An 18423-nucleotide genomic window follows, 5' to 3' on the forward strand; every position below is an offset into this window, starting at 1 on the left:
GGGACGGTGTGTTGAAGACTTGAGAGCAGTGCCCCCGAGCCAGCGTGAGGTCATGGTTTTCGAAGTCAGCGACAGCGTCGGTGAGACCAGGGTGGCATAGTGCAGTGAGTTGATGCAGAGTGTGGTGGCCACAGGTCATGTGCAAGCAGCAGCTATTCGGCAGGCATTGTCGTCAGTAAGACCAGGGTTGCAGTGCGAGATGCGGCAGTGCCCTCTGCGGTGCCTTCGGGACATGGAGCCAGCGACGGAGCCAACGACAGTGTTGGTGACGAGTCGGTTGCTTTCCCCGCTCTCTGGCAACTGAATCCATGGTTCCAGAGGCGGTACGCAGAGGTAGGTGAAGTCTTTGCGGTCCCTTTGACTTCAGAACAGGAGGCAAGCTCTACTTCAAGCCCTTGGAGATACTCGGCAACAAGTAAAGAAAGTTTAGTCTAGTCCTTTCACTGCCCAAGGCAGAAGCAGCAACTGCAGACCAACCCAACAAAGCAAAAACACAGCAAAGGGGCAGTACTCCTCTTGGCAGTTCTTCCAGCTCTTCTTCTTGGCAGGTGCCTTGATTCCAGCGAGTTCTACAGTTCTGGGGTCTGGACCCTAATATTTATACTCAGTTTCTCTTTGTGCTTTTGGGCAGTGAGTGCCTGTGCCAAGCTCAAAACAGTTACATCCTCTCTGGCCCAGCTTCCTGGCATGAGTTGGTGACAGAATTGTCCAAGGCAGACCAGGCCCATTCAGGTGCCAGGAAATCTCCTCCCACTACTATAAAGATAGCCCAGTCTAATCAGCACAGCCCTGACTCATCCAGGAAAGGCTGGACACACCTTGACCCCCCCAGTGGCTGTCTGATGGAAATGCACATCCCCAGCCCCTGTCACTCCAAAGCCAGACAGTCAATCCACAAACCTAGCAGAGACACACAGGATTGCTAAGCAACAAAATACCTACTTTCTAAAAGTGCTATTTCCAAACACAGAACATAAAATCATCTTTACTAAAAGATACATTTTTATATTCTGAGTTCAGGCATTCTAAAACCCATTTCTTCATCTTGTCCCAATGGGAAGATAGGCTTGTAAGATGTTATAAGTAAACTCCCATTCTATCCTATGGGACAAATAGCCTTTCCATAATGAGAAATGAACCAACTGTAATTCACTGCCAGGACATGTCACACACACCGGTAGATGTCCTACCTTTAATATAATGGCACCCAGCCCACAGGGGTACCTTGGGCCTACCTTAGGGGTGACGTACATGTAAGAAAAGTGAAGAATAGGACCTGGCAAGTGGATGCACTTGCCAGATTAACATGGCAGTTACAAACTGCACACACACACTGCAGTAGCAGGTCTGCAAACCCTTTTCAGGGCTGCTTTAGTGAATGGCACACTCAGTGCTGCAGGCCCACCAGCAGCAATTGATTTACAGGCACTGGCACCCCCAGTGCACTTTACTAGGGACTTACTAGTAAGTCAAACATGCCAATCATGGAAACACCATTCCATAATACAATTTACAATAGGAGCACTTGCACTTTAAAACTGAACAGCAGTGAGAAAGTGCGCAGAGACACTAAACCAGAAAACAAAGAGTCAAAACTAGGATGTCAGAAAGGAAAAAAAACAGGGGAAACATGCCAAAAGATGCCAGGTCTAACAGGCGCATTTATGGTTGTCGATAGTTATTGATGATGAGGAGCCCCGTAGTTTTAACTTTTACATATCCTGGTAGTAAAAAACGCTTACATTTGTTTTTCACTACTGCAAGGCATGCCTTTCTCATAGGAGAACTTTGGTTTAACTTATTCCATTTAATAAGTGATAACTTTCAATTGGGAGCAGATAGGAATCTCAAGTTTGGTGTTTAAAGAACTGTAATTTAAAACCCTCTTTAATGGTTAAGTTGGATTTAAGTCACAGTTCTGAAAATGCCACTTTTTAAAAGTTGTAAGAAAAAGTGGGGAACCCAATCGACCCTTGGAGGCTTGAAGAACTGGGATTTCAAGTACCCAGTGGCGCCAGGGACACGCCCAAAGTCCTCTGGGTTCCCTTGCCTTGGTATACAGAGACACGGAATACTTCTAGGTGGCGTCAGAGATCAAATGTATTAGCTGCAGCTAGTAGCAGAAATCCCAGTAACACAACACGGTGTACAACTCAAGAAACTTCTCAATTTTACTAAGGCGAGACATCCCTATTTATACACAAAAAGGTACATTTAAAATGCACGCCCCTGCACCAAAATTCAACCAATAGAAAATACATGACATCTCACAGCATCATATAGTAAAGCTCATTTTATAGTGTCCCAAAGCACAAGTTAATATTTAGTCATATCTAAATAATAATCTGGAAGGCCCGGACAAACCCTTAATTGAAAGCGTAACCCATGAAATGAAGAAACAGTAAAGAAAAGTAGTTTCAGATAATGTGCAAGATAACAGAAACGTAAAGAAACTTAAAAGTTAACAACTGTCTTGAATGGTGATTGGGAAAGTGGATAAGGATCTTGCAGGGAAATTGGCTTGGCAGGGTCAATTCCAGGTGAAAGGCCAGCTTCTGAAATTAACTCCAGCGCACGAAGGAAACCTTAGTTAATGTACACATGACCCACAAAAGGTCAGACTGCTTTGCTCGCAGACTAACTTCTGAGGCCTACGTAAAAGGCAACACCAGATGGCAGTCACGACGCATGGCAAAAACCCATGTTTAGAAAAGAAAGTCGTGCACTTTAAAAGCACGCAAAATCACAGAACCTCAGACCCACCTTTTGCCATTACGTAGGCAATAGCCTAAACTCATGTCCATCTAAATCTAGGTCTATATCTATTCTCATCAGGTCATCAAGGTGTTGCTGTAACATCATCTTATTATCCTTCACTTCTCTCGGGACTGGTCTTCTCACACAGATCGTAGCACAAAGACTACAAATGGCGGGACCACACTGGATGCATAAACAACACGAGAAAAGGATAGCTAACGCCATACCAAGGAACATCAGAATCTTCCATCCCCATTTGGATAACAATTCCCATAACCATCCCATCAACGACCAGTCTCCTTCGTCCACATGAATAGACTCAGAGATCTTATGTAGTCTAGAGATGGCTTGGTACACTGTCGGGGCATTATCTGGTATGAAAACGCAGCAACTAGATCTAATCAATTTGCATACCCCACCTCTATCTGCAAGTATAATATCTAAAACAAAACGGTTCTGTAATGTCATAAGGCGATCCGCTTGAAGCTCAGCTGTAATATTGCTAAGGGCACCTGCAGTCTCATTTATAGTGACCTCAACCACTCTCGTAAGCTGACAAATATTCCTACTATTAGCCATAGGACCCCAAAAGGGTAGGAAACTCTTAAAGAAGTCTCCAGCTTCTTGTGCGACAGTATCTTTCGCATCGATTACACCTCTACCATATCTTGTCTTATGGTAATCGGAAACAGCAGTGTATGTAGGAGGAAGCAAAAATGCCACGTAACATGTGCCGAAAAAATCAGATGGCAACCATGTGTATGCTCTATCATAACAGACAAAATACGTGCCTTTAGCTGGCACGAACGGAGGAGATTTCTGGGACGTATAAACGTATGTGTGAACACACACACTCTTACCAAGCTGAGCTCTCGGATTCTGACCATTACCTTGCAAACAAAGATGACCTTGGTGGGGTACAATCCAAATAGGAGGAGACCTTCGCTGCCTTTCTTTTTCCGTCAAGCTAACACTATATGTCGTCTTATTCCAACCGACATATGCTCGTACCTCATCTTTAGGGATAGCATTATACGCGTCAATATCTCTAATCATATCGACTACTCCCCGTATCAAAGCATTCTTGCTCACGTTATCGTTAACAGAATGCACTGGAGAGGCTTCGTTCGCATAGATAAACATCGATTGGAGTGCCCAAACTGACCCATTAGGTGAAAAAGGCAAAACCAAATATGGCATTCCCTTGTCTGTAGTATGTGGCATAAGACCATACACCCAACAATTTGTGGTATTTATGACTAGCTGATGCTGATGCAACATCTGCATAAACAAATTATTCACAAATTCTGATCTTCGTGTCTGTTCATGTTCAGGTAACGTATGAAACTCATGTGGAGATGCAGTAGAAAAAGAAAGAGTAGGTTGGGAGGTAGATGTAAGCGGCAATTGTGTGACATAGAAAATCCAACCCACACAAGCTAACGTAATATTCACAAGCATAAGGAAACACATTATTAAAAAACATTTGCTTCGAACCAATGTACGCATTTTCATTTGGAAACCACTTTTCTCAACACCTTTCTCAGACCCAAAAGACTCCATCCTCTAACCGCGCTGTGCGCGGCGGTTGGGTGTTCCGTGCTAAGGAATGCGTCTGTCAGTCCAGGAAACGCCCTGAGACCAACCAGAACCTCGACCTTGTGTCTTCGGCTTGCACTCCCAAGTCTTTACACCGCGACCTTACAGCTGAGTCCGGATGGTGACTCAAAAAGGAAAAAGCAAAAAAAAGTCTCTTGATCTGACGAGGTGTAATTCACTATATAAAAAATTCCAGTTTCAACTTTATTTGTCCATATGTACAGTCTTTCGCGGTCTTAGATCGTAGCGTTCTTTATTAGATACAGTTGGATCCTTAAATAAAAGTTCCAGATTGGTGGTGTCAATCTTTAGATGAGGAGGCACAGCAGCTTGCAGAACATCATCATCCTCGCGTTCTGACCGTGTCCATGTCAAATGAGCATCACTAAATGGAACAAATCTAAGAGTTTTTTCACGTTCAGAATCGGCTATACCTCCCCTCACCCACTTGTCATATGGTAAGGGCAATGGAACTTTTTTACAGTGGGTGGCATGCACCCAGTTCTTCTTGCCAGCTACTCTAACAGCAGTTCGAGTCACTAACAAAACTAAATGCGGTCCAGTCCACCTCGGCTCCAAATTTTTTGTTCTTTGAAAATTCTTCGTGAGAATATAATTGCCAGGTTGAATTGTGTGTCCTGGATCCGCAGTTGCTGTCGGTAGACTGTCATAGACCTGTTGGTGGAGAACACGTAATTTAGCAGTCAAGTCATGTAAGTAATCCACCTACATAGGGTACTCAATACTGCTGTATTCTTTAGGACGAGGCACACCCCAAACATTCGTAGGACGACCAAACACAATTTCATACGGACTAAGTCCCACTCGAGAATGCACAGTCGTCCTTGTTGACAAAAGAGCCAACGGCAAGGCATCCGGCCATGTAAGACCAGTGCTCGCTTGTACCTTAGCTAATTTCAGCTTCAAGGTACCATTGTAACATTCAACAAGTCCAGCAGACTGGGGGTGATTCGCTGCATGGAACTTTTGATTTATTCCCAATCCAACACACACTTTCTTCATGATTTGACCCACAAATTCACTCCCATTGTCCGACAATACAATTCTCGGCAAACCATACCTAGGGAAGTACTCTCTCAGCAAAACCTTGGCTGTAGACAAGGCAGTATTATCTTTTAGTGGGTAGGCCTCTATCCACCTGGAAAAGGCACAAACAACCACAAGGACATACTTCAAATTATTGCATCTCTCCATGTGAATGTAGTCTAACTGTATCACTTCAAACGGATACGTTGGAGGAGCAAAATGACCAGCTGGAGTTGGAGTTCCCTTACCAGGATTATACTTCAGACAAATCATACAATGTTTCACCACGTTCTCTGCACATTTCGGAATTCCAGCATTCTGCCAAACTGGAGCCAACAACTTGCATATTCCCTTCGAACTTATGTGAGCCATTCCATGAGCCATTGTAACCACTGGGAGCACATACGCATCAGGCAACAACCATCGCTGGTGTTCTGACAACTCAACCCAACAACCTGTCGAATCCAACATACCCGTAGTTTCTCTACAAACACTCACTTCTTTCTCAGTCGCTTCAGCCTGAATCATTTTCACACTTTCTATTGTGTCTTCACACATTCCACTAGCCATAACCCAATTAGCTGGGCCTGCAACATACATACGGCTCATCATGTCTTTCGCCGTTTCCTTCGCAACTTCATCTGCAAACGCATTCCCTCGACCAACATCGTCTACAACTTTCTTATGCGCACTACACTTCACAATTGCAATCTGCTTTGGGAGAGTGAGAGATTCCAAAAATTCATTCACCAACTGCCCATGCTGTATTTTTGTCCCATGCGAAGTAAGGAACCCACACTCTCTCCACAAACGCCCACAACTATGGGCAACACCAAACGCATACTGACTATCGGTGTAAACATTCACTCGCTTTCCTTCTGACAACACACACGCTCTCGTCAATGCAACCAACTCTGCTGCTTGGGCAGAATTCTGTGGTATGTGTGCTGTCTCAACAACTGTATGTAAAGTTTTAATAGCATACGCTGCAGTCGTTTCACCATTCGGAAGCTTAAAACACGAACCATCTACCTTAGGGTACCATCAACATCCGTAAGGGGAGTATCCCTTAGATCGACTCTAGCTTTCGTTTCTTCCTCTGTACGAAGAAAACAATCATGCTGTTCCTGAGGATCCGTCTCTGTAGAGATCGGTAACAACGTAGCTGGATTCAGCACATTACATCGTTTAATGTGAACATGACTAGCCAACAATGTCAACTCGTAACCTGACAGACGTGCACTAGTAAGGTGCTGTGTCTTAGTCCTCTTCAATAAGGTATCCACTGCATGTGGGACCATCACAATCAACGTATTGTCCAATACCAAACTAGCAGACTGTCGAATAGAAACAGCCGCTGCAGCTGTAGCTCTCAGACAACTCGGCAACGCCTTAGCAACTGGGTCTAACGTTGCTGAAAAATACGCGCATGGACGCTGCTTGTCCCCAAATGGTTGTGTCAACACTGACAACGCACAACCTTCTCTCTCGTGCACGTACAACGTGAAAGGCTTACTATAGTCTGGAGTACCCAACACAGGAGCCGAACACAATGCATCGCGTAGTTCAGAAAAACTTTTCTGACATTTGTCAGACCAAGGAAGAGGATGCGGAGTATCTTTCAGAGTCAATGCCAACAGAGGTTTCACTAGCAAGGAAAATTGGGGATCCACTGTCTACAATATGATATAATACCTAAAAAGGAACGCACTTCTCTCTGTGTGGATGGTACATTCATTTGCGCAATCGCTTGAATTCGTTCTGGGGTCTATCTCCTTCCCTCCTTCGATAAGACATGACCTAAGTAGGTCACTTCTTGGCGACAATATTGCAACTTTGAAGGTGACACTTTATGATGAAGGTCAAACAAATACCGCAACAAAGAAAGAGTAGCCTCTTTACAAATCTTTTCATCATCAGCAGTAACTAACAAATCATCGACGTACTGAATAAGAGTAGCACCAACAGGTAACACAAAACCGTCAAGCTGAGTTTTCAACGCCTGACTATAGATGGAGGGACTTTCACAATAACCTTGGGGAGCTCTCTTAAACCGGAAGCTTAGGCCTCCTAATGAGAAGCCAAAAATATCCCTACTCTCCTCAGCAATAGGAATACTGAAGAAAGCATTCTTCAAATCGATGACAGAAAACCAAGCTGCCGAAGCAGGAATCAAAGTCAACATGGCAGTGATATCAGGTACCACAGCAAAACTGTGGCACTACTATCTTATTGACCTCTCGAAGGTCGATCACAAACCTGTACACAGGTGGCTGAGAAGCAGCAGTACGTTTAAGAACAGGCAAAACAGGCCTGTTACACACATTACCTCTCATTTCCTCAACTACACCCTTCTCAACCAGATCATAGACAATCGCTAAAAGAGCTCTCTCACCATCGCTCGAAATCTTGTATTGGGTAATACGAGGTAGCATAGCATTTGACTTAAGGGTGACAACATAAGGTGGAATCTGCAAAAGACCAACATCATTTGGACCTGTAGCCCAAAGTGTATCAGGAAGAGAACGCAATTCCAGTGGAAGGCAATCTTTAGACAAATACATCGGAGAAGTCACTTTCTTACCAAGGGTAAGTTGTACTCCCGAAGGAGAACAATATAATATCGCATACAATCTTTTCAGAAAGTCCAAACCCAACAGATTCTCACCACAACCAGTTGTTAAAATAAGTGGAGCTTCCAATTCACAAGGGGCAATGGTAAGGGACAAAGGACTAGAAACCGGATTATGAACTGGGGTGCCTGAAAATCCTACTGAAACATTGGTCAAGCCAGACAAAGGTGCGCCAGGAAGTTTAGAGTGCATAATAGAACTCTTCATCGCACCAGTATCCAAAAGAAAAGGTTCTACCACACCTGATGTAATCATTTCAACATAAGGTCCACTCTGGTCTACTGGAACTGACACTACTCCCTCTCTTTGTCCTTGGCTGTCATAGTTATCATTATAACCAGAACTCTCACCTTCGACATAGTAATCCTCAACATAATACTGGGAAGACTGACCACTCGGAACATTCTGTCTGTCAAACTAATTCGCAGAATTCTGTAGGGAAGAGGAACGCTCATTCTGAGGGATCACACCACGTCCTCTACCCCTAGCAGCTTGCTGAAAACTACCACAACCTCTCTGACCAGATACACCATTCGCACGCTGTAACAAAGCCGGGCAACTATTCTTGTAATGACCTTCCTCTCTGCAATAAGCACATTGATTAGGGCCAGGAAAGAATCACTGAACATAAGTCTCAGGCTTCTGTAACAATCTCTGAAATTGTGGAGGTTGCTGAAACTGAGGCTGATTCTGACGAGGCGGATAAGGTTGCTGCAAAAGAACTTTCGTCTTTAACTCTTTCGTTTTCTTCTCCACTTTATCCTTCTCATCTTTATCCCTATTCTCGTAATATTGTGCAGTAGCCAATATCTGGGCCGACGAAGAGACAGCCCATAAACTCTCAGAGTCCTTTAACTTATTAGAAAGTTCGGGAAGCAAATTAAAGAAAAATGTATCCACAAACAACCTTTGACCACCCTCCGTACTCATATCCTGACCACTATGATCAATAAACGTGTCTTCAAACCTAGTGAAGAAATCAGATACACTCTCGCCTCTCTTCTGCTTACATGCTGCTAACTTATCCCAATTCACTCGTAAAGCAGGCATCATCGTTTTCATCAGATTAATAATTCTACCTGGTAATTCTGAAACTAGAGGTTCAGGTTTAGCACCTCTCTCCTGTCTACCATCTGCTGCAACAATATTCGCCCAGGTATCACCTAAATCAGCAGCATGATTCTCATGACGAATCTTCGCCCACAAAGGTTGGGGGACTACATTACCCATCAACATATCGATGTCAGCTAAATTCATAATACACGCTTCAACTGTCTGGGACAACTCCTTGTAATAACCAGCAGGATTCTTATGAGGGTCAGGTAAGGTCTGCTTAAGAGCCAAGACCTCTGCTCTCTTCCAAGGGACATGTACCCATATTCGCTGAAAATGCGGCAGAATAACTGGATTAGAGTTTGGGTCCCCTTCCTTCCAAATAGGGGGAACTTTTCTCATTGGATACTGTCTCACTTTTCTTCTAACAGAAGAATCAGGTTTGTACAATGTCTGAGGCGGAAGGCTAGATCTAAAAGCCAGTATCGTCTCTACGGCATCTGTAATATCAGATTCTACTATCATCGCTTTAGAAAAATCTGACTGAACATCAAGTAGTTCCTGCGGGATCAAACCCAAATCATTATCTTCCCATTCCTGGCGCAAAAACATACACATCACATTAAAAACATACCTTTGCTTAGGCGGCTCCCACTGAAAGAAAACATCCATAACCGCTGGCAAACTATACCTTGAGGCATTTATAATCAATTTACGAGCCAACAAATCCAACACAGCCCGTTCCTCAGAACCAGGAAGCTGACTACGACTCTGCTTACGCTCCGAAACAGGGGTCATATTCAGTGACCCAAACAATGGTGACAACAAATTAGAAAACGTTTCTGTCATTCATTTTCGAACAGAAGGAGAAGAAGCAGACATAAGAACAGGAGAATAAGTATTTTGAGGCAAAGAAGGTGTAGGGACAAGAACAGTAGAAATCGAAGATGCAGAAGCAGAAGGCAAAGGAGTTTGAGGCAAAGCTGGTAGCAAGGCTTGCGACCCTAGAATGGGTTGCGCAGGAGGAGGTAAAACCATCTGTGGAGCACCGGGCGGCTGAACAACAGCAGGAGGTTGAACAACAAAGGGTGGAACAACCGGGGGTAATAGAGGCGCAGTAGCACCCTGCACATAGGGTGTGTTGAAAGCGTAACCCATGAAATGAAGAAACAGTAAAGAAAAGTAGTTTCAGATAATGTGCAAGATAACAGAAACGTAAAGAAACTTAAAAGTTAACAAATGTCTTGAATGGTGATTGGGAAAGTGGATAACGATCTTGCAGGGAAATTGGCTTGGCAGGGTCACTTCCAGGTGAAAGGACAGCTTCTGAAATTAACTCCAGCGCACGAAGGAAACCTTAGTTAATGTACACATGACCCACAAGGGTCGCAGACTAACTTCTGAGGCCTACGTAAAAGGCAACACCAGATGGCAGTCACGACGCATGGCAAAAACCCATGTTTAGAAAAGAAAGCCGTGCACTCTAAAAACACGCAAAATCACAGAACCTCAGGCCTGGGAAGTGTATATAGCAGTATGTAAATGTGCCTGCAGGGAAAGCGGCACATCGGAGGAGCAGCGCCCCTTCAATTAATCGACGATTGTAGGCACGGAAGGAAGTAAATCCACCTCGATTACTACTTGTGGGTCACTAAAATTGCATGGATCTTCTGATGTCGGAGACAAGAAATAGCTGGAATCTAATACGGATCCAGTTCACCACTAGCAATTACCAATGGAATTTTCTAAAGCTACATTCAACAGATATATAATTCATATCATATGTCATTGCAAGAATTTGAGCCGGGAGCGCACGCTCTTTTTAAATAACATTTTTCAGGTCAAGAGACTACGCACATGCAGGACTGCTGTTATTGGTGGTTTGGACTCAACAGCACCTATAATTAACTGCAAACTGATAATGTTCTTGATAGCCTTTGATAAACGCTTGAAAGCAATTGGTCATGTTTAGATTTAATGAGGCCTCTTATTATTATTAACTTTTCTCTTTTATACCGCTAGCTGATAAAGTTTTTGATAGCCTTAGAACAACGCTTGAAAGCAATTGGTCACCTCTAGATTTAATAAGAACATCATTTTATCTCAAACCTCTGTTTTAAACTGTATTTTGATGAATTTTACTTTCTCTTTTAATATTGGATACGTACTGTAAAGGATATTTGTTATGGGTTTTAATTAACTAAACAATAAAGTTTATTACAATTATTACATTCAACACTTAAACGCATTGTCCTGAAGATGGTCTAAGGGATGATTGCACTAAATAGACTGAAACCTCAACAACGCCATCCATTTCCTCTGTGTTTCACCTCCCAGAAGGAATTGTTCTTTGTGTCAATCAGTTTCATTGTGTCAATCAGTTTCATTTTTCTTCTGTATGTTTTGTTTGGAATAGATGTTCCCATCAGTGACTATGAGGTGTTAGAAAAAACTATCCATTTGTTTACCTCAGTCATTGTGTGGTGTTTTAGTCTTTTGTATCCTTCAATAAATATTTTTTTGAAAAATGTACACCCGTTTGGAAAGCATCTATAAGAGATTCATTCTGACTTAAATAAGTAAATTCAGTTCATAAACAATTAGTGCAAGCTACTGAGAGGAGCTAGCAATTAATAGATTGTACATGAAATGTCTAAGTGCATCTAAAGAAAATGTCTTGCAGGCACTATTACCTACTACTTTTCAAAAGGTGCCATTTTCATGTCCCAACCATTTGGTGCCTGCAGCCTGTATCCTGGGTCATATGGCTAAGTGTGGCTGGCTGTTGGTCTTTGTGCATTGCTCCCAGACAGGGAGCCAAAGGGAAATAATTGTTGGCAGGATGGGCCATCTTTGACTTGATGGGGAGGAGGAGCTGTCACCTAACACACTTACACATTACAAGAACTCTGCCTGAGCACTCTCATAAAGTGTTTGACACTAGTCGTTTGTGATCCCGCAGGCAAGCTGAGGCCAGGGCAGGGAGGCAGGAAATACCAAGCACCACTGGGGGTGAAAACCTCCAGAACCTACTCCTATTTCAGGGTGGGGCACCAGGTATATATAATGGACCCTCTGATACTACTCTTCAGTACACCTCTGGACCTGTGGAAGACTCAGAAGGACTACTGGCTGCTCTGCAAAAAGTACTGCTACTCTATCGCCCTGCTGCCTGAGTGAAAGGACTAGAAAGGACTTGCATCTTGATCCCGGGACCACCAGAGTGACTCCAAGGGCATGTTGTCTCACGTCCTGGTCAGATCATCAAGCGCATAAAAGGCTCCAACCTCCTTCAACCAAGCACCTGGACTCTGTCTGCTGTGAGTCATGTTCCCTAGTGCTGCTACTCCAGTCCTTTACCCTCAGAAGTGGGCCTGGATGTGCTCTGCCAACCCACCTGTGGTCCTGTGCGCACAACCAACTCAGCAAGAAGCATCTCCTTGCAGGTGCATCAAAACCGCTATTGAGTGACGTATACCCGATTCAGGACATTGCAGCTCACAGCCTCCGCAGAACCACCTCTGCACGATGCACCCTCAAATAGGCTTTCACTTGTCAAGCACCTCGTCGACGGCATCCTTGATGATGATACAGGACTCAGCATTGCAGCCCTGTAGCTCCTCTGAACCACCGCTGCGTGAAGCATCCTCGACGCAGGATCTCACAAAGCTGCGCAGACCAGTACTTAACATATTTGTTCAGCAGTCCTAACTGGCTCCTTGTATCCAGCCTGCACTCCATCATGGTAGGCCTGAACGTGTGACTTTGTCCCAGTCCGGCGTGAACAGATAACCAAAGTTGGAATTTTGTGCTTCTTGGCACTGTTTTCACTTAAATATTTAAAACTGCATTTTTTTTTTCTTTTTATATAATCCTTGTTTTTAGTGTTTGTATGTATGATTTTACAGTTTCTGGATTTGCTGGTATGGCAATTGCCGAAATAAAGATTGTTATGGTGTTATGATGTAATGATCTAAAAGTAGATTATTTCTATCACACAGAAGTTGTTTGCATATTAAAATATTGCAACAACAATTTCAATTAATATTAACCCTCTGGACAGTAGAAATTGTCCTAATCATAATACAGTCTCATAATGCATTGTCTAATTTGGTAGGCAATTAATGGCGAATTAAACCTGTGAATTGATAATTGTACTCCCTATGAGCACAATCATTTATTTTATTTTTGATGTTTGACCACCAAACAAGAGATAATGTTAACATATATATTCCCCGGGGACATTATTTTTAATGCTGAGGCTCACACGCAATTTCAAAGGATGCTGCCAAGTCCCACAGAACCAAAGGCTTTAAATAGTCTTGACAGATTTTCACCTATACCCACAGGTTGTTAATCCCCAAAGGATAGAAGCAGGTCACCCAGCATGTAAGGGTTAATGCTAAATCGTGTAGTACCCAAAGGTAATTACAATGTCTCCACATAATCCCTAAAGGTCCGTAAAGATTACTAACTGATCAAATAATCTCTAAACTTTACTAACAATTGAACCCTAAAGGTAACAAAATATCTCTAAATTGTGGACCTGATGTACAAAGCCATTTTGCAGTCACAAACCCTGCAGTTTGCAAAGTCATTTGTTATCTACTAAAAAGTAGATGAAAACGTATTTCCAACTCGCAAAATAGGTTTACTAAAACATAGTGAATTACAATTTGTAAGGTGCATGAAAGGGGTGTGCACTACTGATTGTAATTTGGTGTACTATGTGTCATTGTGGTCACAAACCATGAAACAGTTACCAACTCCTCAAAGGAAGCGAAGTTCACACGATTTGAAAGTTTTCACTTTGGAAACTGTGTCACACGACATTGGGGACAACAGGTAGTTGTCCAGTCTACCACTGCCTGCTTCCCAATCTGTTCCCAAAGTAGAAATCTATTTTCTTTAAAGCAGCCCTGTTCCTTTTTGGAACATAGACTGCTCTAACCCTTTCTCTACTAGCCCTCAGTGCTAATCCTTTTTTTGGCAATTTGGGGTACTTTGTGCTTCGGCCTCCACAACATTTTGTCCACATAAGCTATCCACACCAAATTTGCATCCCTTTTTCCAACATCCGGAGGATTCTATTAGTACCCAGGGTTTTTGGATTCCCCTGGAGGGGACTTAGCAAATATCCAAAATATAGCTAAATGTTGAGTTTTGAGGAGGGAAAATGTAGAAAAAAAGTGCTCTGGATATAATTGTCTGTTTTTTTCACAAAAATGTTATGAACAAAGAGTTTGCTGTGGTAAAGCCACCATCTTCCCAGCTTTCAGGAACATGCAGAGCTGAATAAAAACAATCTAATTTCTTATCCACATTTTTCAAAGTGTTAGCTCAGTTTTCCTATTTTGCGTCCTCTCAACCTACTTCCATTTGGTGGTAGAAACCAGTGTGAAACCCATGGGTGACCTGGAAAACCTATAGATTTCTAGAAAGTAGACAAAATTCAACATTTAGCAAGGAGTCATACGTGTAGCTCCATCAAGGTTTTCCTAAAGAAGCCAACTGTTGAAATAAAGAAATCTGAAAATTAGCAGAAAAAAATGGCCATTTTTTATAAAGTTTTCAACGGTAGCTTTTTGTCACAGTGGCCGATTTACAAAAGTAACATAAGATTAGGGCGACTAGGCCCTTCTAGTTGTGGTCATATGTTAGGTCTGTGGTTATACAGGAATCCACGGTACCCAGAGCCAACAACTGAGCTGCATCGTACAGTGGTTTTTCATTATGTACCAAGTATAGACCAATTCATATGCTGAAATATGTATAGTGGAAAATGGGTATTAAGGAAACCTATGTATTCCTGAAATGGACACAAGATATAGAGGTAGGCGCTGTGGTTATTTGTACATCTCTGGATTTGTGAGTAACCATACTGGTATATGATTTAGAGAGTATTTTTCAAAATGTCGTCTTTCTTACATGCTGGCTTACCTTTGTAAGGCACAAATGCACTTAAATCCAAATGGCAATAGCAAATATCCCACTATTCTATGCTCCCACATATTTTTTTAAAAAATGGCACCTCATGTGTGGGAAGGCCTATTGCCCACAATAGAAAAGGGCTCAATACACAACATGGATACTTGACATTTTCGCACTCAAAACGGACCCTTTTTTACACAAAATGGGTAGCTGTGGATTTTGGGCCCAAGCTCAGCCGGCACCTAGGGAAACCTAGAAATCCTGTACGTTTGTTCAAGCTAAACACCTAGGGGGACTCCAGGATGGGATGGTGTGACTTGCATTGCTCTCACCAGGCTGTTCTACCCAGAATGCATTGCAACCCTCAAGCTTTGACTAAAAAAACAAATGTTCCTCACATTTCTGTGATGGAAAGTTCTGGAACCCGCAGGGAGCCACAAACAGGGAGCATTCCTCTACGTTTTCTGATAGAAATAGAACCTCACTTGTGTGAGTAGGTCAAGTGCCCGTGACAGGAAACAGCCCAAAACACAACATGCATACATCAAATTTTTCACTCAAAACTGACACTTTTTTTGCAAAGTGTTTAGCTTTTTTTTTTAGGCCCTAGGTCAGACAGCAACTAGGGAAACCTAGTAAACCTGTACATTTTGCTTGGGGGCTACTGTTGACCCCTGTTGGATCCATTCCTGTCGCTGGCGCTAGGCCCAAACACACAAGTGGTGCAGCATTTTTATTGCCACAAGTTAGGCAATGTTGAGTGTTAGGAATTATATGGATTCCCGTGGATTCTGGAAGTTTCCATCACAGAAATGCAGGCAAAATGCGTGATTTCAGGCAAAGTATGAGGTTTGCAAGGCATTGTGGATAAGAAAACATCTTGGGATTCACACCAGGCACACCACCCTGGAATACCCTTGTTGCCTACTTTTCAAAAATGTCTGTGGTTGGTAGGTTTCCATGAGAGGCCGCCAAGCATAGCCCCAAGTTTCGCAGCTACCCCTATTGCTGATCTGTCCACATGACACTACAGGGACTTTTGTGTCAAGGTCTCTTGGCCCACTCACACAAGTGAGGCACTATTTTTATCAAGAGACTTGGAGGGATGATGTGTGGTAGGAAATGTGTGGCTCCCCATAGAAACTGGAAGTTTTTCTCACAGAAATATGAGAAAAATTTATGTTTTTAGTCAATGTTTTGAGGGCATTATGGGGAAGAAAATGATTTGGAAAGCATGTGAAGCACACCACCCTGGACTCCCCCAGATGTCTACTTTTCAGAACTCTCTGGGTCTGATAGGGTTTTCCAGGAAGCATACTACCCAAGCCAAAAAAGGTGCAGATGTTCACCGTTGCAAGTGGGATGATACTGGTAGTTAGCCAAACTCTCCTGGCCCATTTGTAAAAACAAAGAATCAAATCTCCTCTTGCTTGCCATGGAAGGGATCCTTTAGTCTGCAGGGGAGCAGAAAGACAGTTGAGGTTTATGGGGTGCGGGTGGGGCCTGAAGTTAGGCTGGGAAAGATCCAACCCATTATTTTATTAAAAATATATATTGCTGCCATACTGTGGGGTTTCTGCCCCCTCCCAGATTAGGGGTAATTACGCCATCTGCCCCCAGGCAGGGCACAAATACGGTTTCCCCATTTTTATGGGGGTCAGGGCTTTGCTATTCTCATGTTGGGCAGCCCCCACCGCTACAATTCAAAAAACCCTTGTGTCTAGTGGGCTTTCTGCCCCCCCCTTCCCACCCCCACCGGAGGCAGCTGAAGGTAACTGCTCAGTTCTAGATCTTTATCGGCAGAAAACCGCCGATAAAGCGGCGATAATGGGCTTGATAATATGCCCTTGTGAATTCCCATAGAAGCCCAGGTTTACACCAGAACCTAGGCTTCTATGGGAATTCACAAGGGCATATTATCAAGCCCATTATCGCCGCTTTATCGGCAGTTTCCTACCGATAAAAGCGGCGATAATGTATCACCCATGCTTGATAATATGGCACTCAGTGCTAAAGGATCAATGTTACATCACGCAATGCATTCCACAAGATCACCAAATACATCTAACATCTCTCTCACTCTCTCCTAGATTTGGTGCAGGCTGGTGACCGCAGCACACAATTATTTCTATGTGACGAATTTCTTTTGGATGTTCGGAGAGGGCTGCTACCTCCACACTGCCATCGTCCTGACCTACTCCACCGACAAGCTGCGCAAGTGGATGTTCATCTGCATTGGATGGTGTAAGTACAGAAACATGTCATCACTCAACAGGGCCAACATGCTTCAAGCAGCGATTCCAAATCACTTTTCAGAATTTTAAAATCATCCAGGACCTCATTCAGCATGTGCCTTACACCATTGCATGTTGTACTGAGGGGCTGTGTTTTTACAGCACTCTCATTGTCTCAGGCATCTGTCTCTCCTCAGCCTCTTTCCTTGTTATCTTCTAGGCTTTTCTGAAAGCCGAAGGGTCCAGTAACCGCTAAAAGGTGACCCCTGGAGTGTGAGATCTTTTTCACATTTGTGAACAGGCCCCCTCGGATATACTTCTCTGCCGCCCATTGCGTGTCTGACTTTCGTGCAATATGCAGGACTTCTGACTTACTATATTATCTATTTAAATTGACCTGCATTAGACAGGAATATAGGGATTTACTAACTGTATTGAACTAAATTGTATATAGGGGCTCAGATAAGCAAATCCCAATTATACAGTGAGGTTCACGTAAGAGAGGTTATAGGAGGGCGTGTAGCCCCCAACTAATTTTTAAATTGCCCTACACCAGTTACATGTGAAATCCAGAATATTCCTACAGGTTTTATGTTGGGTTTAGAAACGATGAAGATTTTGCACTTTTTCATTTCTACTTTGATAAAGAGACAGTCCGGTCCTTGGATGCATGAGTTACAACGTTATGAGTTTGTTAGAAAGGTAAGCCATAAACAAGCGGGTTACAATAAGGCACATATAATGTTATGGATTTAGGGAGGGGGCAAGTAGGTCTAATTTTAGTAAACTCACACCCAGAGAAATTCACAGTCGTTCAGAAAAGTTTGCCCAAATTTCCATTCATCACTTCAGGTTGGCCTCAGTGGGTCTTTAATAGTTGTCGCAGTGTGAGCAGGCTTGTGCTCTGAAACTTTTCATGCACTGGGAATAAATGTCATTCACTTGTTAGTCACAGTAAGACCAGAGCAGTCGGGAACTTCTTTTGTTACTGGGCAGAAGGGCCAGCTCGTAGCAACTTACGCATGGCTACTTCCTTGTGAAATAGCGAACACTGATTGGCATATGATTGGTCTCCTGTCGTGACACTGAGAAATGGGCATTGATTGTGGGGCTTGTCATTCATGGGCCTGTAAGTCTGTCCATTCCTGTTCTCCAAGCATCCTGAGATA

General features: G+C 43.2%; 1 protein-coding gene across 1 annotated transcript in view; it reads left to right on the plus strand.

Annotated features, from left to right (window-relative positions):
- CRHR1 (corticotropin releasing hormone receptor 1) overlaps positions 1-18423 on the plus strand; it is a 2033077-nt gene that overhangs the window by 1791181 nt on the left and 223473 nt on the right. The window contains exon 7 of the mRNA XM_078645030.1: positions 17111-17264. Within this exon, the coding sequence (XP_078501156.1) occupies positions 17111-17264 (154 nt within the window). The remainder of the gene's footprint in view (positions 1-17110; positions 17265-18423) is intronic.

This window comes from Lissotriton helveticus, chromosome 5_1 (assembly GCF_964261635.1).
Source record: "Lissotriton helveticus chromosome 5_1, aLisHel1.1, whole genome shotgun sequence".
Taxonomy (NCBI): Eukaryota; Metazoa; Chordata; class Amphibia; order Caudata; family Salamandridae; genus Lissotriton; species Lissotriton helveticus.